The sequence below is a fragment of the Eubalaena glacialis genome, chromosome 5 (assembly GCF_028564815.1).
Source record: "Eubalaena glacialis isolate mEubGla1 chromosome 5, mEubGla1.1.hap2.+ XY, whole genome shotgun sequence".
In the NCBI taxonomy this organism is placed as follows: domain Eukaryota; kingdom Metazoa; phylum Chordata; class Mammalia; order Artiodactyla; family Balaenidae; genus Eubalaena; species Eubalaena glacialis.
The window spans coordinates 144,917,703-144,938,280 of record NC_083720.1 but is presented as its reverse complement, the minus strand read 5'-3'; the positions used below and the strand labels follow the sequence as shown (position 1 = coordinate 144,938,280).

At 33.6% G+C, this 20,578-nt stretch overlaps 1 protein-coding gene across 7 annotated transcripts in view; it reads left to right on the top strand.

Annotated features, from left to right (window-relative positions):
* The window catches only part of CCSER1 (coiled-coil serine rich protein 1), a 1,301,104-nt gene that overhangs the window by 142,222 nt on the left and 1,138,304 nt on the right, over nt 1-20,578 (top strand). For all 7 annotated transcript variants that reach the window (XM_061191724.1, XM_061191723.1, XM_061191722.1 and 4 more), the window contains exon 2: nt 10,873-12,237. In XM_061191724.1, coding sequence (XP_061047707.1) covers nt 10,914-12,237 — 1,324 coding nt within the window. In that variant the 5' untranslated portion in view covers nt 10,873-10,913. The remainder of the gene's footprint in view (nt 1-10,872; nt 12,238-20,578) is intronic.

The window sequence follows — 20,578 nt, the reverse complement described above, 5'->3', positions numbered from 1 at the left end:
ACAGGATATGCTACCAGCTTTATACACATTTTGCACTAATTTTTTTCCTACAAAGCAACATATGATCTACTATTATTTCAAAAACAATGAAAAACTATTGGCAAATAAATAATAAATTTGAATTGATATAAATGAATGTGAATTTCCTTTAACAGATGCCTTATTATGTAGTCTATATAAAAGTTAAAAACTAAAAAACTCTTATTTTTGCTAGAAAAAAAAATTTAATTTGAAAATGCATTTGGAGACTTTAATTTTTCATTTACATAAAAGTCTTTGTGATATTTTTAATTAACTGCCCAATAAATCTTAAATTGGTTTTGAAAGTTACAAGAAAAAAAATTGACTTTATTGCTAAAAAGGAAGATCTGCACCCTCTGCTGGTATGTTTGCACAACTACAGATTATTTATTTTAAACTTGGTCATTTTCTTTTTAGTAAAAAATAAAATATGAGGCAAATCCAGTGATTTTAGTATTTAGAAAACAAATAAACTGTTATAAATGTCTAAGTGAAGCATTCCTTTGAACTAAGGGAATATAAACCGACTTGTTTTGTTCGTTTACTAGCCTTGGAAAGAATTATATAATGGACTCAATTTATTGTTAATGAGTAAAAGTCATAATGTCATATGCTTCCAAATCATATAATTCCTATTTATTAGCCAACCATACAATCTGTGGTGGTTTAGTGTTTGTATTATGGAAATACTAAAACATTAAAAAGATTGTGAAAAGCCTGGAGCAAATTATTTGTGTCTGAACTATCACTGACAACAGTTTAGATGAATTATCATATGGTAAAGGAATAGTGAGTTTTTTTAAAAGGAAGGAAGTAGCTTTCAATAGTGAAATGAAATAGAATTTGAGTTTTTAGAAAAGTAAATTTCAATTTATAAACATACATTTTGGACTGATGGTCACATAAAACATGAATTTTAGTGTTAAAAATGTAGGTTCATGAAAAATACAAAGTCTTTATATTAATGTAAGGATTCTTGGCACTTCTGTAGGTCTTATTTATTTAAATACTTTGTGTTACAATTTAAAAGATTTGAAGAGTTTATTAAAACACTCAGAATTGATTTTTGTATTTTGTCATATTTGGTCAGATTATTTTTATAAAAATAATTTCCCACATTCTCATTCTCTTTCAGAGGCAGCTACTTTAGTAATTTTTGTATACCCTTCAGATTACTTTTAACACATTTACATGCCTATAATTATGTAATTTTGTTTTTATACTATTTTAATTTGAATTTTGTAAGTTTTAATCATAAAAGTAGTTCATGAATTTATTTTCATTGTTGAAACTTTATATTATTTGTTACATTGATGCCCCCATTGATGACAACCCCCAGTACAAAAGCCCTCTTCAAGGATAATTCCTGTTCACACTTTGAAGTACATCCTTCCAGATTTTTTCCTATGCATTTACACACATATGAATCTGTAGAATATTATTTTAAAATTTTCATAATACATTTGTAATTTACATAAATTGTATATAACATATCAATTAGGTACTTGATTTTATTAATTAAATGCCTTGGAAATTTTTTTCTGTCAGATAATATCTTTTACCCTGTATGTTTAGTTCTTGTCTGTTATGCTGTGGAATAGATAATACCATATTTTACTTTTTCAGGTCTCCTATTAATGGACATTGATATTATTTTTAATTTCAACTGTTATAAACCAGCCTTGAATGTCTCTATATATGTTTCTCATGTTTCTGTGTGCAGATATGTGAGTATTATTCTAGGGTAAACGCTGAGAAGTGAAATTACTTAATTTGATATTTTGATACATAATTTTCTACAATGATCTTAACAATTTGGACTCCTTCATAAGTGTCTATATGTACTCCTTCATTCGTTCAAACTTGATATTATTTAGTATTAAAATGTTATGGGGGAAAAATAATATCTGTGGTTTTCTTGATTAATAATGGAGTTGAATATCTGTTCATATGTTGATTAGTGATTTGTGTTTCTTCCATGAAATTCTTATCTATATTCTTTGTTACCTTTTTTCCTATGTGTTGTCTGTTTCTTACTGGCTTGTAGGAGCTCTTTCTATATTCTCTAATTACCAACGGGTTTCAATATGTTTTTATATATTCACTGGTAATTTGTATATCTTCTGGGATTTGCCCATTTATATATATATTGCCCATATTCTTTGCCCATTTATTTTTCTGTTTGAATTGTCTTATTCTTACTGATTTATAAGAATTCTTTGTATATTCCAGATATCAATCCTTTGCTTGTTTTATATGTTTCAAATATTTTTCCCATTCCTTAGAGAAATCTACAAATAGTTGACTGGCATGGAATACAGAAGACCTGCCACTGTCTTGAGGTATCAATAAGTGTTCCAGATCCCATGGGATTCATCTGAAGCTAGATGCCATTTTCAACCACATCCTTGATTAGCTTTACCCCTGTCCTATCATGCCTTCTTTCCTTACCTTCTCTTGAGAGTAATTCTCTAATAAATTGCTTGAATAAGGATTCCTTGCTAAAACAAACAAGACAAAAAGACAACCTTCAGAATGGAAGAAAATATTTGCAAATGAAGCAACTGACAAAGGATTAATCTCCAAAATTTACAAGCAGCTCATGCAGCTCAATATAAAAAAAACACACAACCCAGTGCAAAAATGGGCAGAAGACCTAAACACATTTCTCCAAAGAAGATATACAGATTGCCAACAAACACATGAAAGGATGCTCAACATCACTAATCATTAGAGAAATGCAAATCAAAACTACAATGAGGTATCACCTCACACCAGTCAGAATGGCCATTATCAAAAAAATCTAGAAACAATAAATGCTGGAGAGGGTGTGGAGAAAAGGGAACCCTCCTGCACTGTTGGTGGGAATGTAAATTGATACAGCCGCTATGGAGAACAGTATGGACGTTCCTTAAAAAACTAAAAGTAGAACTACCATACGACCCAGCAATCCCACTACTGGGCATACACCCTGAGAAGACCACAATTCAAAAAGAGTCATGTACCACAATGTTCATTGCAGCTCTGTTTACAACAGCCAGGACATGGAAGCAACCTAAGTGTCTATCGACAGATGAATGGATAAAGGAGATGTGGCACATATATACAATGGAATATTACTCAGCCATAAAAAGAAACGTAATTGAGTTATCTGTAGTGAGGTGGATGGACCTAGAGTCTGTCATACAGAGTGAAGTAAGTCAGAAAGAGAAAAACAAATACCGTATGCTAACACATATATATGGAATCTAAAAAAAAAAAAAAAAGGTGGTTCTGAAGAACCGAGGGGCAGGACAGGAATAAAGGCGCAGATGTAGAGAATGGACTTGAGGACATGGGGAGGAGGAAGGGTAAGCAGAGACAAAGTGAGAGAGTGGCATGGACATATATACACTACCAAATGTAAAATAGCTAGCTAGTGAGAAGCACCCTCATAGCACAGGGAGGTGAGCTCTGTGCTTTGTGACCACCCAGAAGGGTGGGATAGGGAGGGTGGGAGGAAGGACGCAAGAGGGAGGAGATATGGGGATATATGTGTATGTGTAGCTGATTCACTTTGTTACAAAGCAGAAACTAACACGCCATTGTAAAGCAATTATACTGCAATAAAGATGTTAAAAAAAAAAAAAAGAATTCCTTACTTAGGCTCTGCTTCTAAGAAACCTAACCTACAGCATTGCAAGGAATTTTTTTTCCAAAATAATATTTTAAGACCAAACCAAATTCTCCAATGTAAGAAATAATAAAATTTTCTTTATTAACAAACATATATACTTTTGAATGTGTGCTATCCTCTTTAAAGTTGCATACTTGTTATGACATTTTCATTGTTCAACAAATTTATCAAATTCACCTTGTGAGAATCATGTTCAGGGTCTGAGACAGTCTTTGCATATTCATAATATTGTCAGTTATTTGCTTCTTTGAGTCTGGATTATTTTGTTGAAAGTAAAAAAAATAATACTGAATAAGTGAACTTAATATTTACTTAATAAAAAATTGAAATGAATGTAGGCAGTTATATATATGTGTATTAATTAGTGTATTAGTTCCAAGCCCCAAGCCCATTGACATATGGGTACTCTGGCCTCTAACCTTCCTTTTTGTCCTATTCAAGATTGACTGGAAATGACAGTATTATTTGTCTACTAGTAGACAGAATTAGAACTTCAGCTGAGAGAAGTTGGGGAGGTTATAAGCTAATTAAAATGTACTTGGCTGTGAAATAGTACAAGTATGGTTAATTTTTCTTGATAATTTATAGTTATTAAAGATTTATCATGTGCTAGACCTTGTTCTAAGTGCTTTTTGGTTTTACTTATTAGATCATCACAAAATCTTTAAGATAGTTGCAACTATTATCCTCATGAAGGCTCAGGGAGTTTAAATAACTTTTTAAGCCACTCTAAAGTCACACAGCTCTTATGTGTAGTGCTGAATTCAAATCGAGATATTTTTGCATGAGAGTCTTCTTTCTTAACGGTTACGCATTCATTGAGTATAAATGCCAGAACATAAACTATAACGTTCTTTAAGTATAAATGTAGTCTCATTATTTACTTAGGCCTGGGTCACATGTAGATATGACTTTTAGACTCTTTTCTTCTTACACTACTAACTTCTGTCTAATTTCTGGTCAAAATCCATTCTTTCTCTCTATGTTTCTCTTCTCCCTCTGTTGTCTCTTCTGGTCAATGAAGAACTGAGATTATATCTGGCTAGGTTTCAAGATTACATGTCTTTCTAAATATGTATTATGGTCCCTCTCCTTCTATTAATTCAGACAAGGAATGCATCTGCTTCCCTAAATCCTGCTAGAATAATCTCTTTGAAATGTATTCCCCTTCCCTATTGTAACTGTTCCCATTATCATGCAATTTAGCACCATGCCCTCTCTTTCTCTTTTTACCTAGGAGATTGATTTATTGATTTACAGATCCAATAAGGGACAATCTATCTCTGCTTACATGTAATTTTTAGGGTCAAATCATTTTGATACAAGCAAGCATTTCTGATATAAGCAGTTATTTGTATTATTTTCTTGTTTATTGTTGAAAATAACTTACCGTACTTAGTGTGGTTAAATTATATGCAAATTTAATAAATTGTTAATTAAACATATCCAATCAATTATGTGATTTCTAACTCTTGCTGTCTTTGGCCGACAGTCTCATTCTCTTCCCTGTGACGGATCAATAACCCACTTGGTCCTGAGCAGTCATCCTTTTAATGTATCTCATATTGTCCTCACTAACCCTGCTGGTTGAAGTGGCCCTTGTCCATGTGTGTCAGTGATTTATCATTAAGAATGCCTCTATGAGTTCCGTATTTATTTAAATGAAAACAATAAAACATTTTAGAAATCCATTTAAAGATAAATTACATCATAGTTAAAGTAAAATTAGGAGTATGGGATTAATAGATACACACTACTGTATATAAAATAGATAAGCAACAAGGATTTACTGTAAAACGGGGAATGATATTCAATATCTTGTAATAGCCTATAATGGAAAACAATCTAAAAAAATATATAAATATAACTGAATTACTTTGTGGTACACCTGAAACTAACACAATATTGCAAATCAACTATACTTCAATTTTTAAAAAAAGATTATTGAGATGTAAATTGCATGAACTTTGTAATAGAAAGAATCTGAGCTGGAGGGCTTTCTAGCTAAGCCATAACACCTATCAGGACTCATTTAAATCTGCATCAAAATGACATAATTAGATAAGATTGACTTGGAAGCTTATTCAAGCTATTATCTATTTAATTTTGGTGAAAATTCATCAGTGTCCTTTGATATGTTTACGTATGATTTGTTTTCTGCCATTGCTTTCTTAATGTTGAAAGTTGTTACCTAGAGAGTATTTGGTTTCTGTGAATTGTCTTTATTTTCCATTTTCACCATGTATCATTGATTTTCTTTTAAGTGTGGTCATTTAGGCTCTACCTGGTTATTTTCTGATATCTTTTCTGAGAGAGAATAGAACTGAGACTGTATTTAACTTATGCAACATTCCCCACAAACACTTCAAATATTGGTCATTGTTTTTAAATTCCAATAAAAATGTATACTTTTAGGGATGTTTATCATAAGGGGTTAGAATACTGAGCCCAATTTATACACCTCCACCTCCCCCCGAAATTTTTGATGATATTTTAAACAGAGTGATTGTGGCAGATTTTGAAAAGTAGCTCATTTTCATAATCACTCTGTGTGCTGTACCATCATGCACCACTTGCTTGAATGCATTTCATTAAAAAAGGAAGAAAGTGCAAATTTACTCTGTACCAAGCAGAGTGTTAAGTTTCTTTGTGATGTTGTACCTTCCATCCTTAAAGAAAAATCACTATAAAATAATTATTATCTGTGTTCTCATTCATGCTAGTGGTAAGTGGCAGAGCTTGGATTTGAAACCAAAATTTTTTTTATGCTGATTGCATGTCTGTGTAAAGGGTACTTTGTTTGTGTAGGCTTGTTTTTGCAATAATATACCACTAATTTTGGGAGAGAGACAAAGGATACTCAGTACTATCTCAGATGTGGGACATCAGGTCCCTTCATCATCTTTGGCTCATAGTGAAAAAATATGAAGGCTGTCCAAATTCTAGGAAAATAGAAAAATGACAGGAAAGAAAAAGATTAAGGGGGTTTTGTTTTGTTTCTCTTACCTGCACAGATAGACATACCTGTTCGTGCATATGGTAATCAGTTTCCAAGATGATAGCTGTGAAACCCTTCAAGGTTATTTTATGTCTTTGGTTAATGCCTTTGGAATTATGGGAAAAAAGTATAATTTTTTTTCAGTATATCTTACTTCTTTAAGGTATTTTACTTTTATTCTAATATTAAATAGGTAACAAATTAATGATCCATATAACCCCTTGAACTAGAATTTACATCTTTCTCAACCATGCCAATTAAGAAATTTGGCTCCAATTTTATTCAGAATAGGTCTGCCGTATAATGTGGTGCTCTGTTAAGGGTAATGATAGTGTTTGCTAAGGCTGTAGAGATCACTGAATAAAGTACTTTCTGGGAGCTTTTTGTTAAATCGCGGTGCTCAAGAACAAAGGATCCTATTTCTTCAGTTGAGATCAAACTGAGTTTCATACCACTTCTAATACAGTCAGTCTGCATCTGTGGAGGTAGTATTGTCTACAAGTCAGTATAACTTTTGTTTAATTAGACAGCATTAGAAGTATAATTAGAAGACACTGTTCTTACATACAGAATTTGTTTTTCCAAAGAAAATGTTTATGGTAATAAAGGTCCCTGGACTATGGGCAGGTCTAATTCAACCTGTGTGTTTTTAGGACCTGTTACGGTTAAAGTGACTATGACTTCTGAACCAAGGAACATTACATGAGAATTGAGAAAATATATTTTATCTGATTTGGAAATTTATAAAAATATATGAAAATATGTACAAGGTTTGCTAAGGAATTAAAAGAAATTGTTATAATAATAAATTTATAATAAAAATAAAATTATCATGTTGTAATGTTGTTATTTGTCTTTCATGAATAAGTTGAAGTTGATTTGATGATATATTGTTATTCAACTTGTTAACATTGTCTTCAAATGTTAGCAAATTGTAGATGATTGATTTTACAGTTTGAAAGGCTTTCAATTAACTCATGACTCTAAAAGTTGTAATTCAACATAATTAACCTCAAAATTGTAGCATTTCATTTTTGGTAGTGAGACAGAAAATATGTTTGTGTTTGAAGTACTGTTGTGTTCAAGTGAAAACTTCATTTTATGAAATCCGTTGACTCTATAGGTACTAATTGTGTATTAGGCACCTGGGATCTCAAAGCAAAGCAAAAATGGCCTTTGCCATTAACAGGCTTAAGGTAGGGACTTCCCTGGTGATGCAGTGGTTAAGAATCCACCTGCCAGTGCAGGGGACACGGGTTCGATCTCTGGTCCGGGAAGATTCCACATGCCGCAGAGCAGCTAAGCCTGTGTGCCACAACTACTGAAGCCCACGTGCCTAGAGCCCATGCTCCACAACAAGAGAAGCCACCGCAATGAGAAGCCCGTGCACCGCAACAAAGGGTAGCCCCCGCTCGCCACAACTAGAGAAAGCCCGCCTGCAGCAACGAAGAGCCAATGAAACCAAAAATAAAATTAAAAAATAAAAAGAAGCTTAAGGTAAAATAGTAAAGTCAGATAGATAAACAGATGTTTACTATGTAAGGTAATACTTGAGGATGCATAAAGGAGGAGTACTAAGTCCAAAATGGAAGAGAGTAGGAAGGGGGATCAGAGGTGGCATCTGGGAGGGACCATGTTGTAGAAATAGGAGTTTTACCACATCACAGTTCCTGGAAGGGCATTCCAAGCAGATGGTTCCACATCTGCTAATGCCTTGATGGTGAAAGTGAACAGAAAGTGGCAAGTAGTAATCAGTGCAATTGGAGAATGAAATATGAGACATAGATTTTAAAGTCTTTCTAAAGAATATGGATAATTCCAAACTACAGATATTTTGTCTCTCTCATTTAGCTGGAATAAAGAACTTCATTTAAAAGACTATCTGTAGATAAAGTGAAACAAAAGATTTTTATCTCTAATAGATTTTATATCTATTCCATGTCATCCCATTCAATGTATAAATATCTCTGTGTATCTGTGATGTTTTTACTTAAATTAAGACAGATATATTAGTAGCACATATGTATTGTAAATGGAAGTCTGGTGGTTTTCATTAAGAATTTTATCGTAATTCTTTTTTCTGAAAATTTTTCATAGTTAAATCCTTTGAATACTTGCCTAAGAGACATGGGATTTATTCACTCTTTTATTTTTGATTGCTGATACAAATGTAAGAAATACTAAAAAAAGGTCAAGAAGTATTTCAATATACATAAATTCTGAAGATATTTCAAAAATAATGGTAAATATCTTGACATTAATACATTGAAGGCCATAGGTTCACCACCAGCTGCAAATCATTATGGTTGATAATGCTCTTATTAGAGCAAAATTATTCACTGGGCATTGAATGGAAATAAATCTTGCCTATAAATAAAAAAATCACAGCTGAGAATGATGTTAATTAAAGCATTATTAAGAGTGAAAGTGTAAACAAAATTGTATTATTTTTTGTATCCATTTCAGAACATCTAAGCTGGGAGGAAAATGAGATAGTCTTAATTTGTGAAAGACTTCACAAACTAAAATGTCTTTGTATTTTAAGCTTTCTTCAGCTAAAGCCTTGCAAGAATACTTCAATGTTTTAGAAGTGGTTCACACATAGTTTGATTTAAATTCAAATTCAGTGAGTGCAATTAAAGATCATCCAATAAAAATCATGAAAGGCAAATTGATTTTATATCATTTAGAACAAAATATCAAATATTTAAAAATGCATATGTGAAAGAGAAAATATTTTCCATTTTTGTCATACACTTCCTCAAGGACATGAAAGTATTTTACTTGATCAATCTAATAATTTATCTGCAAGGATGATAAAATGGAGGGCCTGTCATTTTATGTAGTATTTATTATTGTTAGTTTTGGTTACAATAAATAACAAAAAGAAACAGCATGATTCAAGTTGACAAAGCGGGGGTGTGCACATTATAGTTAAGGAATTAAGTGAAATTTAGAAACAAAGCAAAACAAAACAAAATAGGAACCAAATCATGGCACATTATAAAAACCAGTGAAAAATAGCAGTCACTGTAAGAGAAAAATCTACCATACAACTAGGAATTTCTGAAGTGGAAACATATCTGGGCCTTCAGCAGCATAAGCTCTTGGCTTTCGCTCTAGTGAAAGCAGTATATACCATGCTGATTATGAACTGACCCTGTGGTTAGATAATGCTTAGTTTCTTAGTCCTGCCTTAGCACTTATCCGCTGAGTGACATAGGCAACTTATCTTTCTGCTGTAAAGTGACCATAGTAATATCTACTTATAGTTATAAGCATTAAAAGAGATAATCTGTTTCAAGTACCTGGTGCATCACAATTAATGAACTGCAGCTGCCACCTTCTCCTCCTCATCCTTCTTCTTTGTCTTCATCATCAATACCCTGACATTAATATGGTTCATAAATTTTCTATGCTTCTGCTTTTCTCTGCATGTAGTCTCCACTTGTCTTAGCATTACCAGTTGAATTAGCTTTCATTTGTCTTTTCTTCAACTCATGGCTGTGGTTTCCTCATAACTTTATCTTGTTTATAACTCTACTCTAGATCCTTTATGATGTGGTTTACTTTCCTCTGCCAGTGGTCTAATTATCTCTAAACTTAGTAAATCATACTCCAACGGGAAGAACCTGTTCCAATTGGTTTTTTCTTTGAGTAGAGATTCTAGGGTCAGGTCATACCTTAGTCTGGTCTGTGGTTCTGTTAAGCTCAGGTCAATTACTTGTTGAGTCCCATGGTACATCTGGTGCTGACCAACAGAGGCAGTGGTGGGGCATTTTACCCAGAGAGCAATGATGGTGGCTGTCATATGCCTACTAAATCTAAATAAATAAACATAAAAAGTTAAGATTAAACAATTTACCAAATTATAGAACTGGTGTGAGTAGTAAGGCTGAGTCTTGAATAGTAATCTCATGTCTCCCAATACAAATTTAGACTTCAAATATTCTTGGTCATTGTGAAGTGGTGGCACCATTATAAAATTTCTATACAAATTACTGGATATTTTGCTACATAGAAATTCAGAAAGTTCTTTAAGTATCAGAATTTTACTATTTATTATTTTAGTATAACAAATTTTGTGTCATGACTGAAAAACCAATGTTATGTTTTAAAATGTCTTATTTATAATTGAATTCTATTAACTTGTTCTATTTGTTTTAACTTTTCTCAGGTTGCTAAGTTGGCGATCACAGTGCAAGCCTTGGAGTCCCAATGGGGGACTCCGGATCAAGACGATCTACTCTGGTCTCCCGGTTGCCAATATTCAGAAGGAGTATTAGCAGAAAACATGATTCTCTTCCTTCTTCACCCTCCTCCAGTAATACAGTCGGTGTACACAGTTCGTCTCCTTCCAGCACTAACTCAAGCTCAGGTAGTACAGGTAAACGCAGGAGCCTCTTCCGTACTCCTTCCATTAGCTTCCATCATAAGAAGGGGAGTGAACCTAAGAAAGAACCTACCAACCAGAACCTTAGTATTTCAAATGGTGCTCAACCTGGTCACAGCAGTATGCAAAAACTGAGTTTGGAAGAACATACTAAAACCAGGGGAAGACATTCTGTTGGTTTTAGCAGTTCACGAAATAAGAAGATAACAAGATCTTTGACAGAGGATTTTGAAAGAGAAAAGGAGCACTCGACTAATAAGAATGTCTTTATAAATTGCCTAAGTTCTGGCAAAAGTGAGGGGGATGATTCTGGATTCACAGAAGAACAAACTCGCCGTTCTGTTAAGCAGTCAACAAAGAAGCTTCTTACTAAATCTTTTTCATCTCACTATAAATTTTCTAAGCCAGTTCCACAGAGCCAATCCATTTCATTGGTACAGCAATCTGAATTCTCACTGGAAATTGCACAGTACCAAGAGAGGGAGCCTGTATTACTAAGAGCTTCTCCATCGTGTTCTGTGGATGTAACAGAACGGGCGGGAAGCTCTTTGCAATCTCCACTGCTTTCTGCTGATTTTACTACAGCTCAGACACCTTCAGAGTTCTTAGCCTTGACTGAAGATTCTGTGTCTGAAGCAGATGCATTTCCTAAAAGTGGAAGCATGGCATCCCACTGTGACAACTTTGGCCACAGTGATTCTACCTCTCAGATTTCTCCCAATCCTGCTGCTGCTGCAAAGACAACAATAGACCTTATGGGAACTGTTCCCTGTGCAATTATGTCTCCTGGGAAATACAGGTTAGAAGGTCGGTGTGGCACTGAATCTAAATCCTTACCAGAAACCTCTGCTGCTAGTCAGAAGGAAGTGTTATTGCAAATCCCTGAACTACCTGCTATGAATGCGAGTGACTCAGAGATTCACCTATCAGCAGATAGAAGAAGAGGAGAACATACGGTGGTACAAAATGGTGAAGCAATGTTGGCAACAAGTTCCCCAAGGAAACTTGGATTTTATGAGCAACATAAAGCAATAGCTGAACGTGTTAAAGGGATCCATCCTATTTCAGATTCAAGGATAATACCCTCTTCCGGTGATCATTATATTTTAAACAAAACATCATATGGATATGATGCAAATCCTGCCAAAGGTATGATGATTTTCTTTGTATAATAAATGATATGAATTATAATTTTCATTATAATTTCTTCAATTTTCTTATTCTATCTGATGGAAACTACATTTTTCTTAGTTTTCACTCTTTAATATTCTTTCTATTTATAATTTGTCTTAAATCATTTCTCTGCTTAAACTTACTTCATTCGTATCATGCTGAAAATGTAATTCGTCCACGTTACTTATTTTTCTTAGTTGTGTAATTCAGATTCTGACCCTCAGAAGAAAGTGGAAGGAAATTAATTTTATTTGCAATGTGGCTTTATCTAAAATAAGGGCTATCTTTTTTATAGTTCATGATAGAGTATTGGTATTTCTTAGTTAAAGAGTAGATATAGCCCAGACACAATCATTATAAAAGAAATTTGTATAATTTAAATTCTTTTTCCTATTTTAACAAAGTTTTTATTATTAAATAGGATCCATGTTTTGGCACAGAAAGAGGGAGGGAAGGTTGATTTACTCCAGTCTATTATTTAACAGAAAACATGGTTTTTCAATATAAAATTCAGTTCAAGAGAATTGTTGAATATATAATACCTACTGGCTGTATTTGACATTTTTTATTCTTTTTTCTGTACTGTGTGATTCCTACTACCACTGCTGCCGCTTTTACTACTACTACTAACACTAATAGTTCTCCCAACAATATGTCCCATTTACTGTTCTGTGCCCTTTGGATACATTAATTTATTGAATCTGGAAGTGATGGAAATCACTACTATTATTCTAACTCATTCTACAGGCACGATGATTGGAGCACAGACAGGTTAAGTAATGTGTCCAAAGTCACAAAGTTCATAAGTAATTGTTTAGGATACAATCCCTATGAGGTGGGCACCAGTATGTTCCCCATTTTATACATGAGAAAACTGAGACCAAGGGATTGTACAGATGGTAAGTAGCACAGCCAAATTACAACTATCTCAATCCAAAGATCAGGCTCTAATGACTAGGTTGTACTACATGTCATGACCCAGGCTCTTTCCAAAACATTAAGAATAATACTAAAATATTAAATAAAATTTGTAATCAGTGAAATTATATAATGTCAAGAATCATAAGTTTATCTGACTTACCTAACTAGTCTCTCCATGAATATAGCAATTTTACAGTTTTAAATGCATGACTTAATTTTCCAACTGTCTTCATATTTTTTCACATTTGATACAAAATCACTTTTACACATCTGCCTACTTTTTTCATTTTTTGTCTTGGTAGCCTTGCTTGTATTTTGGGATTTAGTTATACCTGCTTAATTCCTTAACTGTAGTATAATTATAGGAATGATAATGATGATGATACTATGTGCCCAAAGATGTGCTAAGCAATTTGCATGCACTGTTTTATTTAGTACTAACCAAAGATTTATGTGGAAGTTATTAATGACTAAGGTTTAGGATTAAGTTAAATAACTTCATGAAATCACATTGTTAGCAGACGGTGGACCTCAGATTAGAACGTAGGCAGTTTTTTAGAAAATTGCACCCAAAAAGGTAAAAGTGTAATTATTTTGATTATATCTAATTCTTATTTAGAAATGGTGACTTGCCTCAATGTCAAACTGAATAAATATTTATCTCTTTGGAAACTAGGGAATGACCAACAATTATCTTGCTGATTATTAATCTGTTGACTGAGATCCTAATTGCAAGCCATTTAACACATTAATTTCACTGAATTTGACACCATGATGCCTGTTCCTGGACATTAGGTGATAATTCATAGTATCTACAACTTGTAAAATAGAAAGAGACAGGCAAATAAGCTGGTAATGTCAAAAAGGAAAAGTTGGTTGCATACTATTCTTCATTTTCATCAATAGGAGATATTCATCTGCTATTCATAAGGATTTTATAATTTAGAAGTTTAAAGATTTTAAAGCCATTTAGACAAATGTATTTTATGGAAGAAAGAGTTGCCAAATTCCATAATACTAAATTTATTCTGTATTTATTATGAAATAAGTTTAAGCTAGTATTTAATATACATCTGAATGTGCTGGGTGTACATTCATATCAGAATTATTAATGGAATTTTGACCTCTCTGGCAATTTAACTTTTACTCATTAGCTTAAAAAGTTACTGAAAAAACTGCCATATGTTGGCTTAATAGGTTCTAGCCAAGAGTCTTTAAACCCATAGATGAGCCCAAACAGAACAGTTTAATTCATTCATATATTCATTCAACACATATTGTTTTGGTACTGTTTTAAGCACTCAGGGTATAGCAATGAACAAAATGAATTAATTCCTTCCTTCATAAAGCTTACTTTCTACTGGGAATACTCAGACAATTAATATACAAATAAATAAATGTCAGATGGTAATAACTGCTGAGGATGAGTTTAATGCAGAAAAGAGGATTAGGAAGTGGTGGGATGTGATTGTAGTTTGCATTTTTTTAACTTTATTCAGGTATAATTAGCAAATTAAATTGTATATTTAAAGTGAACAAAGTGATGATTTGATATATGTTACACTGTGAAAGGATTCCCCCCCCATCAAGTTAGTTAATACATCCATCACGTCACATATTTACCTTTTTGGTTTCTGTTTTTGAGAAATTTAAGTTCTACTCTTAGCAAATTTCACTTATACAATACAGTGTTATCAAATATACACTAGACCTTGTTATACACTAGATCCTCAGATCTTATTTGTCTTATAACTGAAAGTTTGTACCCTTTTACCAAGGCAACCACTTTTCTACTCTCTGTTTCTATGAGTTCAGCTTTCTAAAAAGGATTCCACATATAAGTGGTACCATGCAGTACTGGTCTTTCTCTGTCTGGCTAATTTCACTTAGCATATCTTGAAGATTCATCCATGTTGTCACAAATGACAGGATTTCCTTCTTTTTTAAGGCTGAATAATATTCCATTGTATGTAGATACTGCATTTTCTTTATCCATTCCTCTTTTCTCATACTTAGGATGTTTCCAAACCTCTGCTGTTGTGAATAATGCTGCTGTGAACATGGGAGTACAGATATGTCTTTGAGATAGTGATTTTGCTGCTTTTGGGTATATTACCAGAAGATTGCTGGATCATATAGTAGCTCTATTTTTAATTTCTTGAAGAACCTCCATAATATTTTCCATAGTGGCTGCACCAGTTTACATTCTCATCAACAGTGCACAAGGGTTCCCTTTTTTCCATATGCTCAAAAACATTTGTTGTCTTTTGACTTTTTGATAATGGCCATCCTAACAAAAGTGAGGTGATATCTCATTATGGTTTTGATTTGCATTTCCCAGATAATTAGGGATGTTGAGCTCCTTTTCATGTACCTGTTGGCCATTTGTATGTCTTATTTGGAAAAATGTTTACTTAGATCCTTTGCCCATTTTAATTTTTTTTTTTTTTTTTTGCTATTGAGTTGTATGAATTTTGTGTATATTTTGGATATTAACCCCTTATAGGATGTATGATCTGCAAATGTTTTCTCCCATCCAATTGGTCCAATTGGTTGTCTTATATTTCTTGCTTTCTTTTTTTTTTTAATTGTTTTCTGTGCAGAAGCTTTTTAGTTTGAAGTAGTCCCACTTGTTTATTTTTGCTTTTATTTCTTTTGCTCTTGATATCAAATCCAAAAATCATTATCAAGATGAATGTCAAAGAGCTTATCCCCATGTTTACTTCTAGGAGGTTTACAGTTTTTGGTCTTAACTTTCAAGTCATTAATCAATTTTAGTTGATTTTGGTGTGTGGTATAAGATAAGGTCCCAGTTTCATCCTTTCGCATGTGACTGTCCATTTTCCAACACTGTCTATTGAAGAGACTATCTTTTCCCCATTATATATTCTTGGGTTCTTTGTCAAAAATTAATTGCCACATTTGCATGGGTTTATTTCTTGGCTGTCTCTTCTGTTCCATTGATCTATGTGTCTGTTTTTACACCAGTACCATACTGTTTTGATTACTGTAGCTTTGTAATATAGTTTGAAATCAGGACGTGTAATGCCTCCAGCTTTGTTCTTCTTTATCAAGATTACTTTGGCTATTTGGGGTCCTCTTTGGTTCTGTACAAATTTTAGGATTTTTTTTTTTTTCTATTTCTGTGAAAAATGTCATTGTAATTTTGATAGGAATTGCATTGAATCTGTAGATCCCTTTGGGTAGTATGAACATTTTAACAATATTAATCCTTCCAATTCATGAACATGGAATATCTCTTTATTTTTATTTTCTTCATTTTCTTTCACCAATGTCTTTTATAGTTTTCAGTGTATATATTTTTCACCTCCTGGATTAAATTTATTCCTATGTATTTTATTCTTTTTGATGCAACTGTAGATGGGATTGTTTTCTTAATTTCTCTTTCTTCCGTTTTTTTTTAAATTTTTTAATTTAATTTTATTTTTTTTAATAGAGCAGGTTCTTATTAGTCATCAATTTTATACACATCAGTGTATACATGTCAATCCCAATCACCCAATTTATCACACCACCATCCCCACCCCACCACGGCTTTCCCCCCTTGGTGTCCATACTTTTGTTCTCTACATCTGTGTCTCAACTTCTGCCCTGCAAACCGGTTCATTTGTACCATTTCTCTAGGTTCCACATACGTGCGTTAATATACGATATTTGTTTTTCTCTTTCTGACTTACTTCACTCTGTATGACAGTCTCTAGATGCATCCACGTCTCTACAAATGACCCAATTTAGTTCCTTTTTATGGCTGAGTAATGTTCTGTTGTATATATGTACCACATCTTCTTTATCCATTCGTCTGTTGTTGGGCATTTAGGTTGCTTCCATGACCTGGCTATTGTAAATAGTGCTGCAATGAACATTGGGGTGCATGTGTCTTTTTGAATTATGGTTTTCTCTGGGTATATGCCCAGTAGTGGGATTGCTGGATCATATGGTAATTCTATTTTTAGTTTTTTAAGGAAACTCCATACTGTTCTCCATAGTGGCTGTATCAATTTACATTGCCACCAACAGTGCAAGAGGGTTCCCTTTTCTCCACAATCTCTCCAGCATTTGTTGTTTGTAGATTTTCTGATGATGCCCATTCTAACTGGTGTGAGGTGATACCTCATTGTAGTTTTGATTTGCATTACTGTAATAATTAGTGATGTTGAGCAGCTTTTCATGTGCCTCTTGGCCATCTGTATGTCTTTTTGGAGAAATGTCTATTTAGGTCTTCTGCCCACTTTTGGATTGGGTTGTTTGTTTCTTTAATATTGAGCTGCATGAGCTGTTTATATATTTTGGAGATTAATCCTTTGTCCATTGATTCGTTTGCAAATATTTTCTCCCATTCTGAGGGTTGTCTTTTCGTCTTGTTTATGGTTTTCTTTGCTGTGCAAAAGCTTTGAAGTTTCATTAGGTCCCATTTGTTTATTTTTGTTTTTATTTCCCTTTCTCTAGGAGGTGTACCAAAAAAGATCTTGCTGTGATTTATGTCAAAGAGTGTTCTTCCTATGTTTTCCTCTAAGAGTTTTATAGTGTCTGGTCTTACATTTAGGTCTTGAAACCATTTTGAGTTTATTTGTGTATATGGTGTTAGGGAGAGTTCTAATTTCATTCTTTTACATGTAGCTGTCCAGTTTTCCCAGCACCACTTATTGAAGAGGCTGTCTTTTCTCCATTGTATATCCTTGCCTCCTTTGTCATAGATTAGTTGACCATAGGTGTGTGGGTTTATCTCTGGGCTTTCTATCTTGTTCCATTGATCTGTGTTTCTGTTTTTGTGCCAGTACCATATTGTCTTGATTACTGTAGCTTTGTAGTATAGTCTGAAGTCAAGGAGTCTGATTCCTCCAGCTCTGTTTTTTTCCCCTCAAGACTGCTTTGGCTATTCGGGGTCTTTTGTGTCTCCATACAAATTTTAAGATTTTTCATTCTAGTTCCGTAAAAAATGCCAATGGTAATTTGATAGGGATTGCATTGAATCTGTAGATTGCTTTGGGTAGTTTAATCATTTTCACAATATTGATTCTTCCAATCCAAGAACATGGTATATCTCTCCATCTGTTGGTATCATCTTTCATTTCTTTCATCAGTGTCTTATAGTTTTCTGCATACAGGTCTTTTGTCTCCCCAGGTAGGTTTATTCCTAGGTATATTATTCTTTTTGTTGCAGTGGTAAATGGGAGTGTTTCCTTAATTTGTCTTTCAGATTTTTCATCATTAGTGTATAGGAATGCAAGAGATTTCTGTGCATTAATTTTGTATCCTGCAACTTTACCAAATTCATTGATTAGCTTTAGTAGTTTTCTGGTGGCATTTTTAGGATTCTCTATTTATAGTATCATGTCATCTGCAAACAGTGACAGTTTTACTTCTTTTCCAATTTGTATTCCTTTTACTTGTTTTTCTTCTCTGATTGCCGTGGCTAGGACTTCCAAAACTATGTTGAATGATAGTGGTGAGAGTGGACATCCTTGTCTTGTTCCTGATCTTAGAGGAAACGCTTTCAGTTTTTCACCATTGAGAATGATGTTTGCTGTGGGTTTGTCGTATATGGCCTTTATTATGTTGAGGTAGGTTCCTTCTATGCCCATTTTCTGGAGAGTTTTTATCATAAATGGATGTTGAATTTTGTCAAATGCTTTTTCTGCATCTATTGAGATAATCATATGGTTTTTATTCTTCATTTTGTTAATATGGTGTATCACATTGATTGATTTGCATATATTGAAGAATCCTTGCATCCCTGGGATAAATCCCACTTGATCATGGTGTATGATCCTTTTAATGTGTTGTTGGATTCTGTTTGCTAGTATTTTATTGAGGATTTTTGCATCTATATTCATCAGTGATATTGGTCTGTAATTTTCTTTTTTTGTAGTATCTTTGTCTGGTTTTGGTATCAGGGTGATGGTGGCCTCATAGAATGAGTCTGGGAGTTTTCCTTCCTCTGCAATTTTTTGGAAGAGTTTGAGAAGGATGGGTGTTAGCTCTTCTCTAAATGTTTGATAGAATTAACCTGTGAAGCCATCTGGTCCTGGACTTTTGTTTGTTGGGAGAGTTTCAATCACAGTTTCAATTTCATTAGTTGTGGTTGGTCTGTTCATATTTTCTGCTTCTTCCTGGTTCAGTCTTGGAAGGTTATACCTTTCTAAGAGTTTGTCCATTTCTTCCAGGTTGTCCACTTTATTGGCATAGAGTTGCGTGTAGTAGTCTGTTAGGAGGCTTTGTATTTCTGCGGTGTCTGTTGTAACTTCTCCTTTTTCATTTCTAATTTTATTGATTTGAGTCCTCTCCCTCCTTTTCTTGGTGAGTCTGGCTAAAGGTTTATCAATTTTGTTTATCTTCTCAAAGAACCAGCTTTTAGTTTTATTGATCTTTGCTATTGTTTTCTTTGTTTCTATTTCATTTATTTCTGCTCTGATCTTTATGATTTCTTTCCTTCTGCTAACTTTGCGTTTTGTTTGTTCTTCTTTCTCTAATTCCTTTAGGTGTAAGGTTAGGTTGTTTATTTGAGATTTTTCTTGTTTTTTGAGGTAGGCTTGTATAGCTATAAACTTCCCTCTTAGAACTGCTTTTGCTGCATCCCATAGGTTTTGGATCGTCGTGTTTACATTGTCATTTGTCTGTAGGTATTTTTTGATTTCGTCTTTGATTTCTTTAGTGATCTCTTGATTATTTAGTAATGTATTGTTTAGCCTCCATGTGTTTGTGTTTTTTGCATTTTTTTTCCCTGTAATTCATCTGTGATCTCGTAGTGTTGTGGTCAGAAAAGATGCTTGATATGATTTCAATTGTCTTAAATTTACTGAGGCCTGATTTGTGACCCAAGATGTGATCTATCCTGGAGAATGTTCCGTGCACACTTGTGAAGAAAGTGTAATCTGCTGTTTTAGGATTGAATGTCCTATAAATATCAATTAAATCTATCTGGTCTATTGTGTCATTTAAAGTTTGTTTCCTTATTTATTTTCATTTTGGATGATCTGTCCATTGGTGTAAGTGAGGTGTTAAAGTCCCCCACTATGATTGTGTTACTGTTGATTTCCTCTTTTATAGCTGTTAGCAGTTACCTTATGTATTGAGGTGCTCCTATGTTGGGTGCATATATATTTATAATCGTTATATCTTCTTCTTGGATCGATCCCTTGATCATTATGTAGTGTCCTTCCTTGTCTCTTGTAACATTCTTTATTTTAAAGTCTCTTTTATCTGATATGAGTATAGCTACTCCAGCTTTCTTTTGATTTCCATTTGCATGGAATATCTTTTTCCATCCCCTCACTTTCAATCTGTATGTGTCCCTAGGTCTGAAGTGGGTCTCTTGTAGACAGCACATATATGGGTCTTCTTTCTGCATCCATTCAGCAAGCCTGTGTCTTTTGGT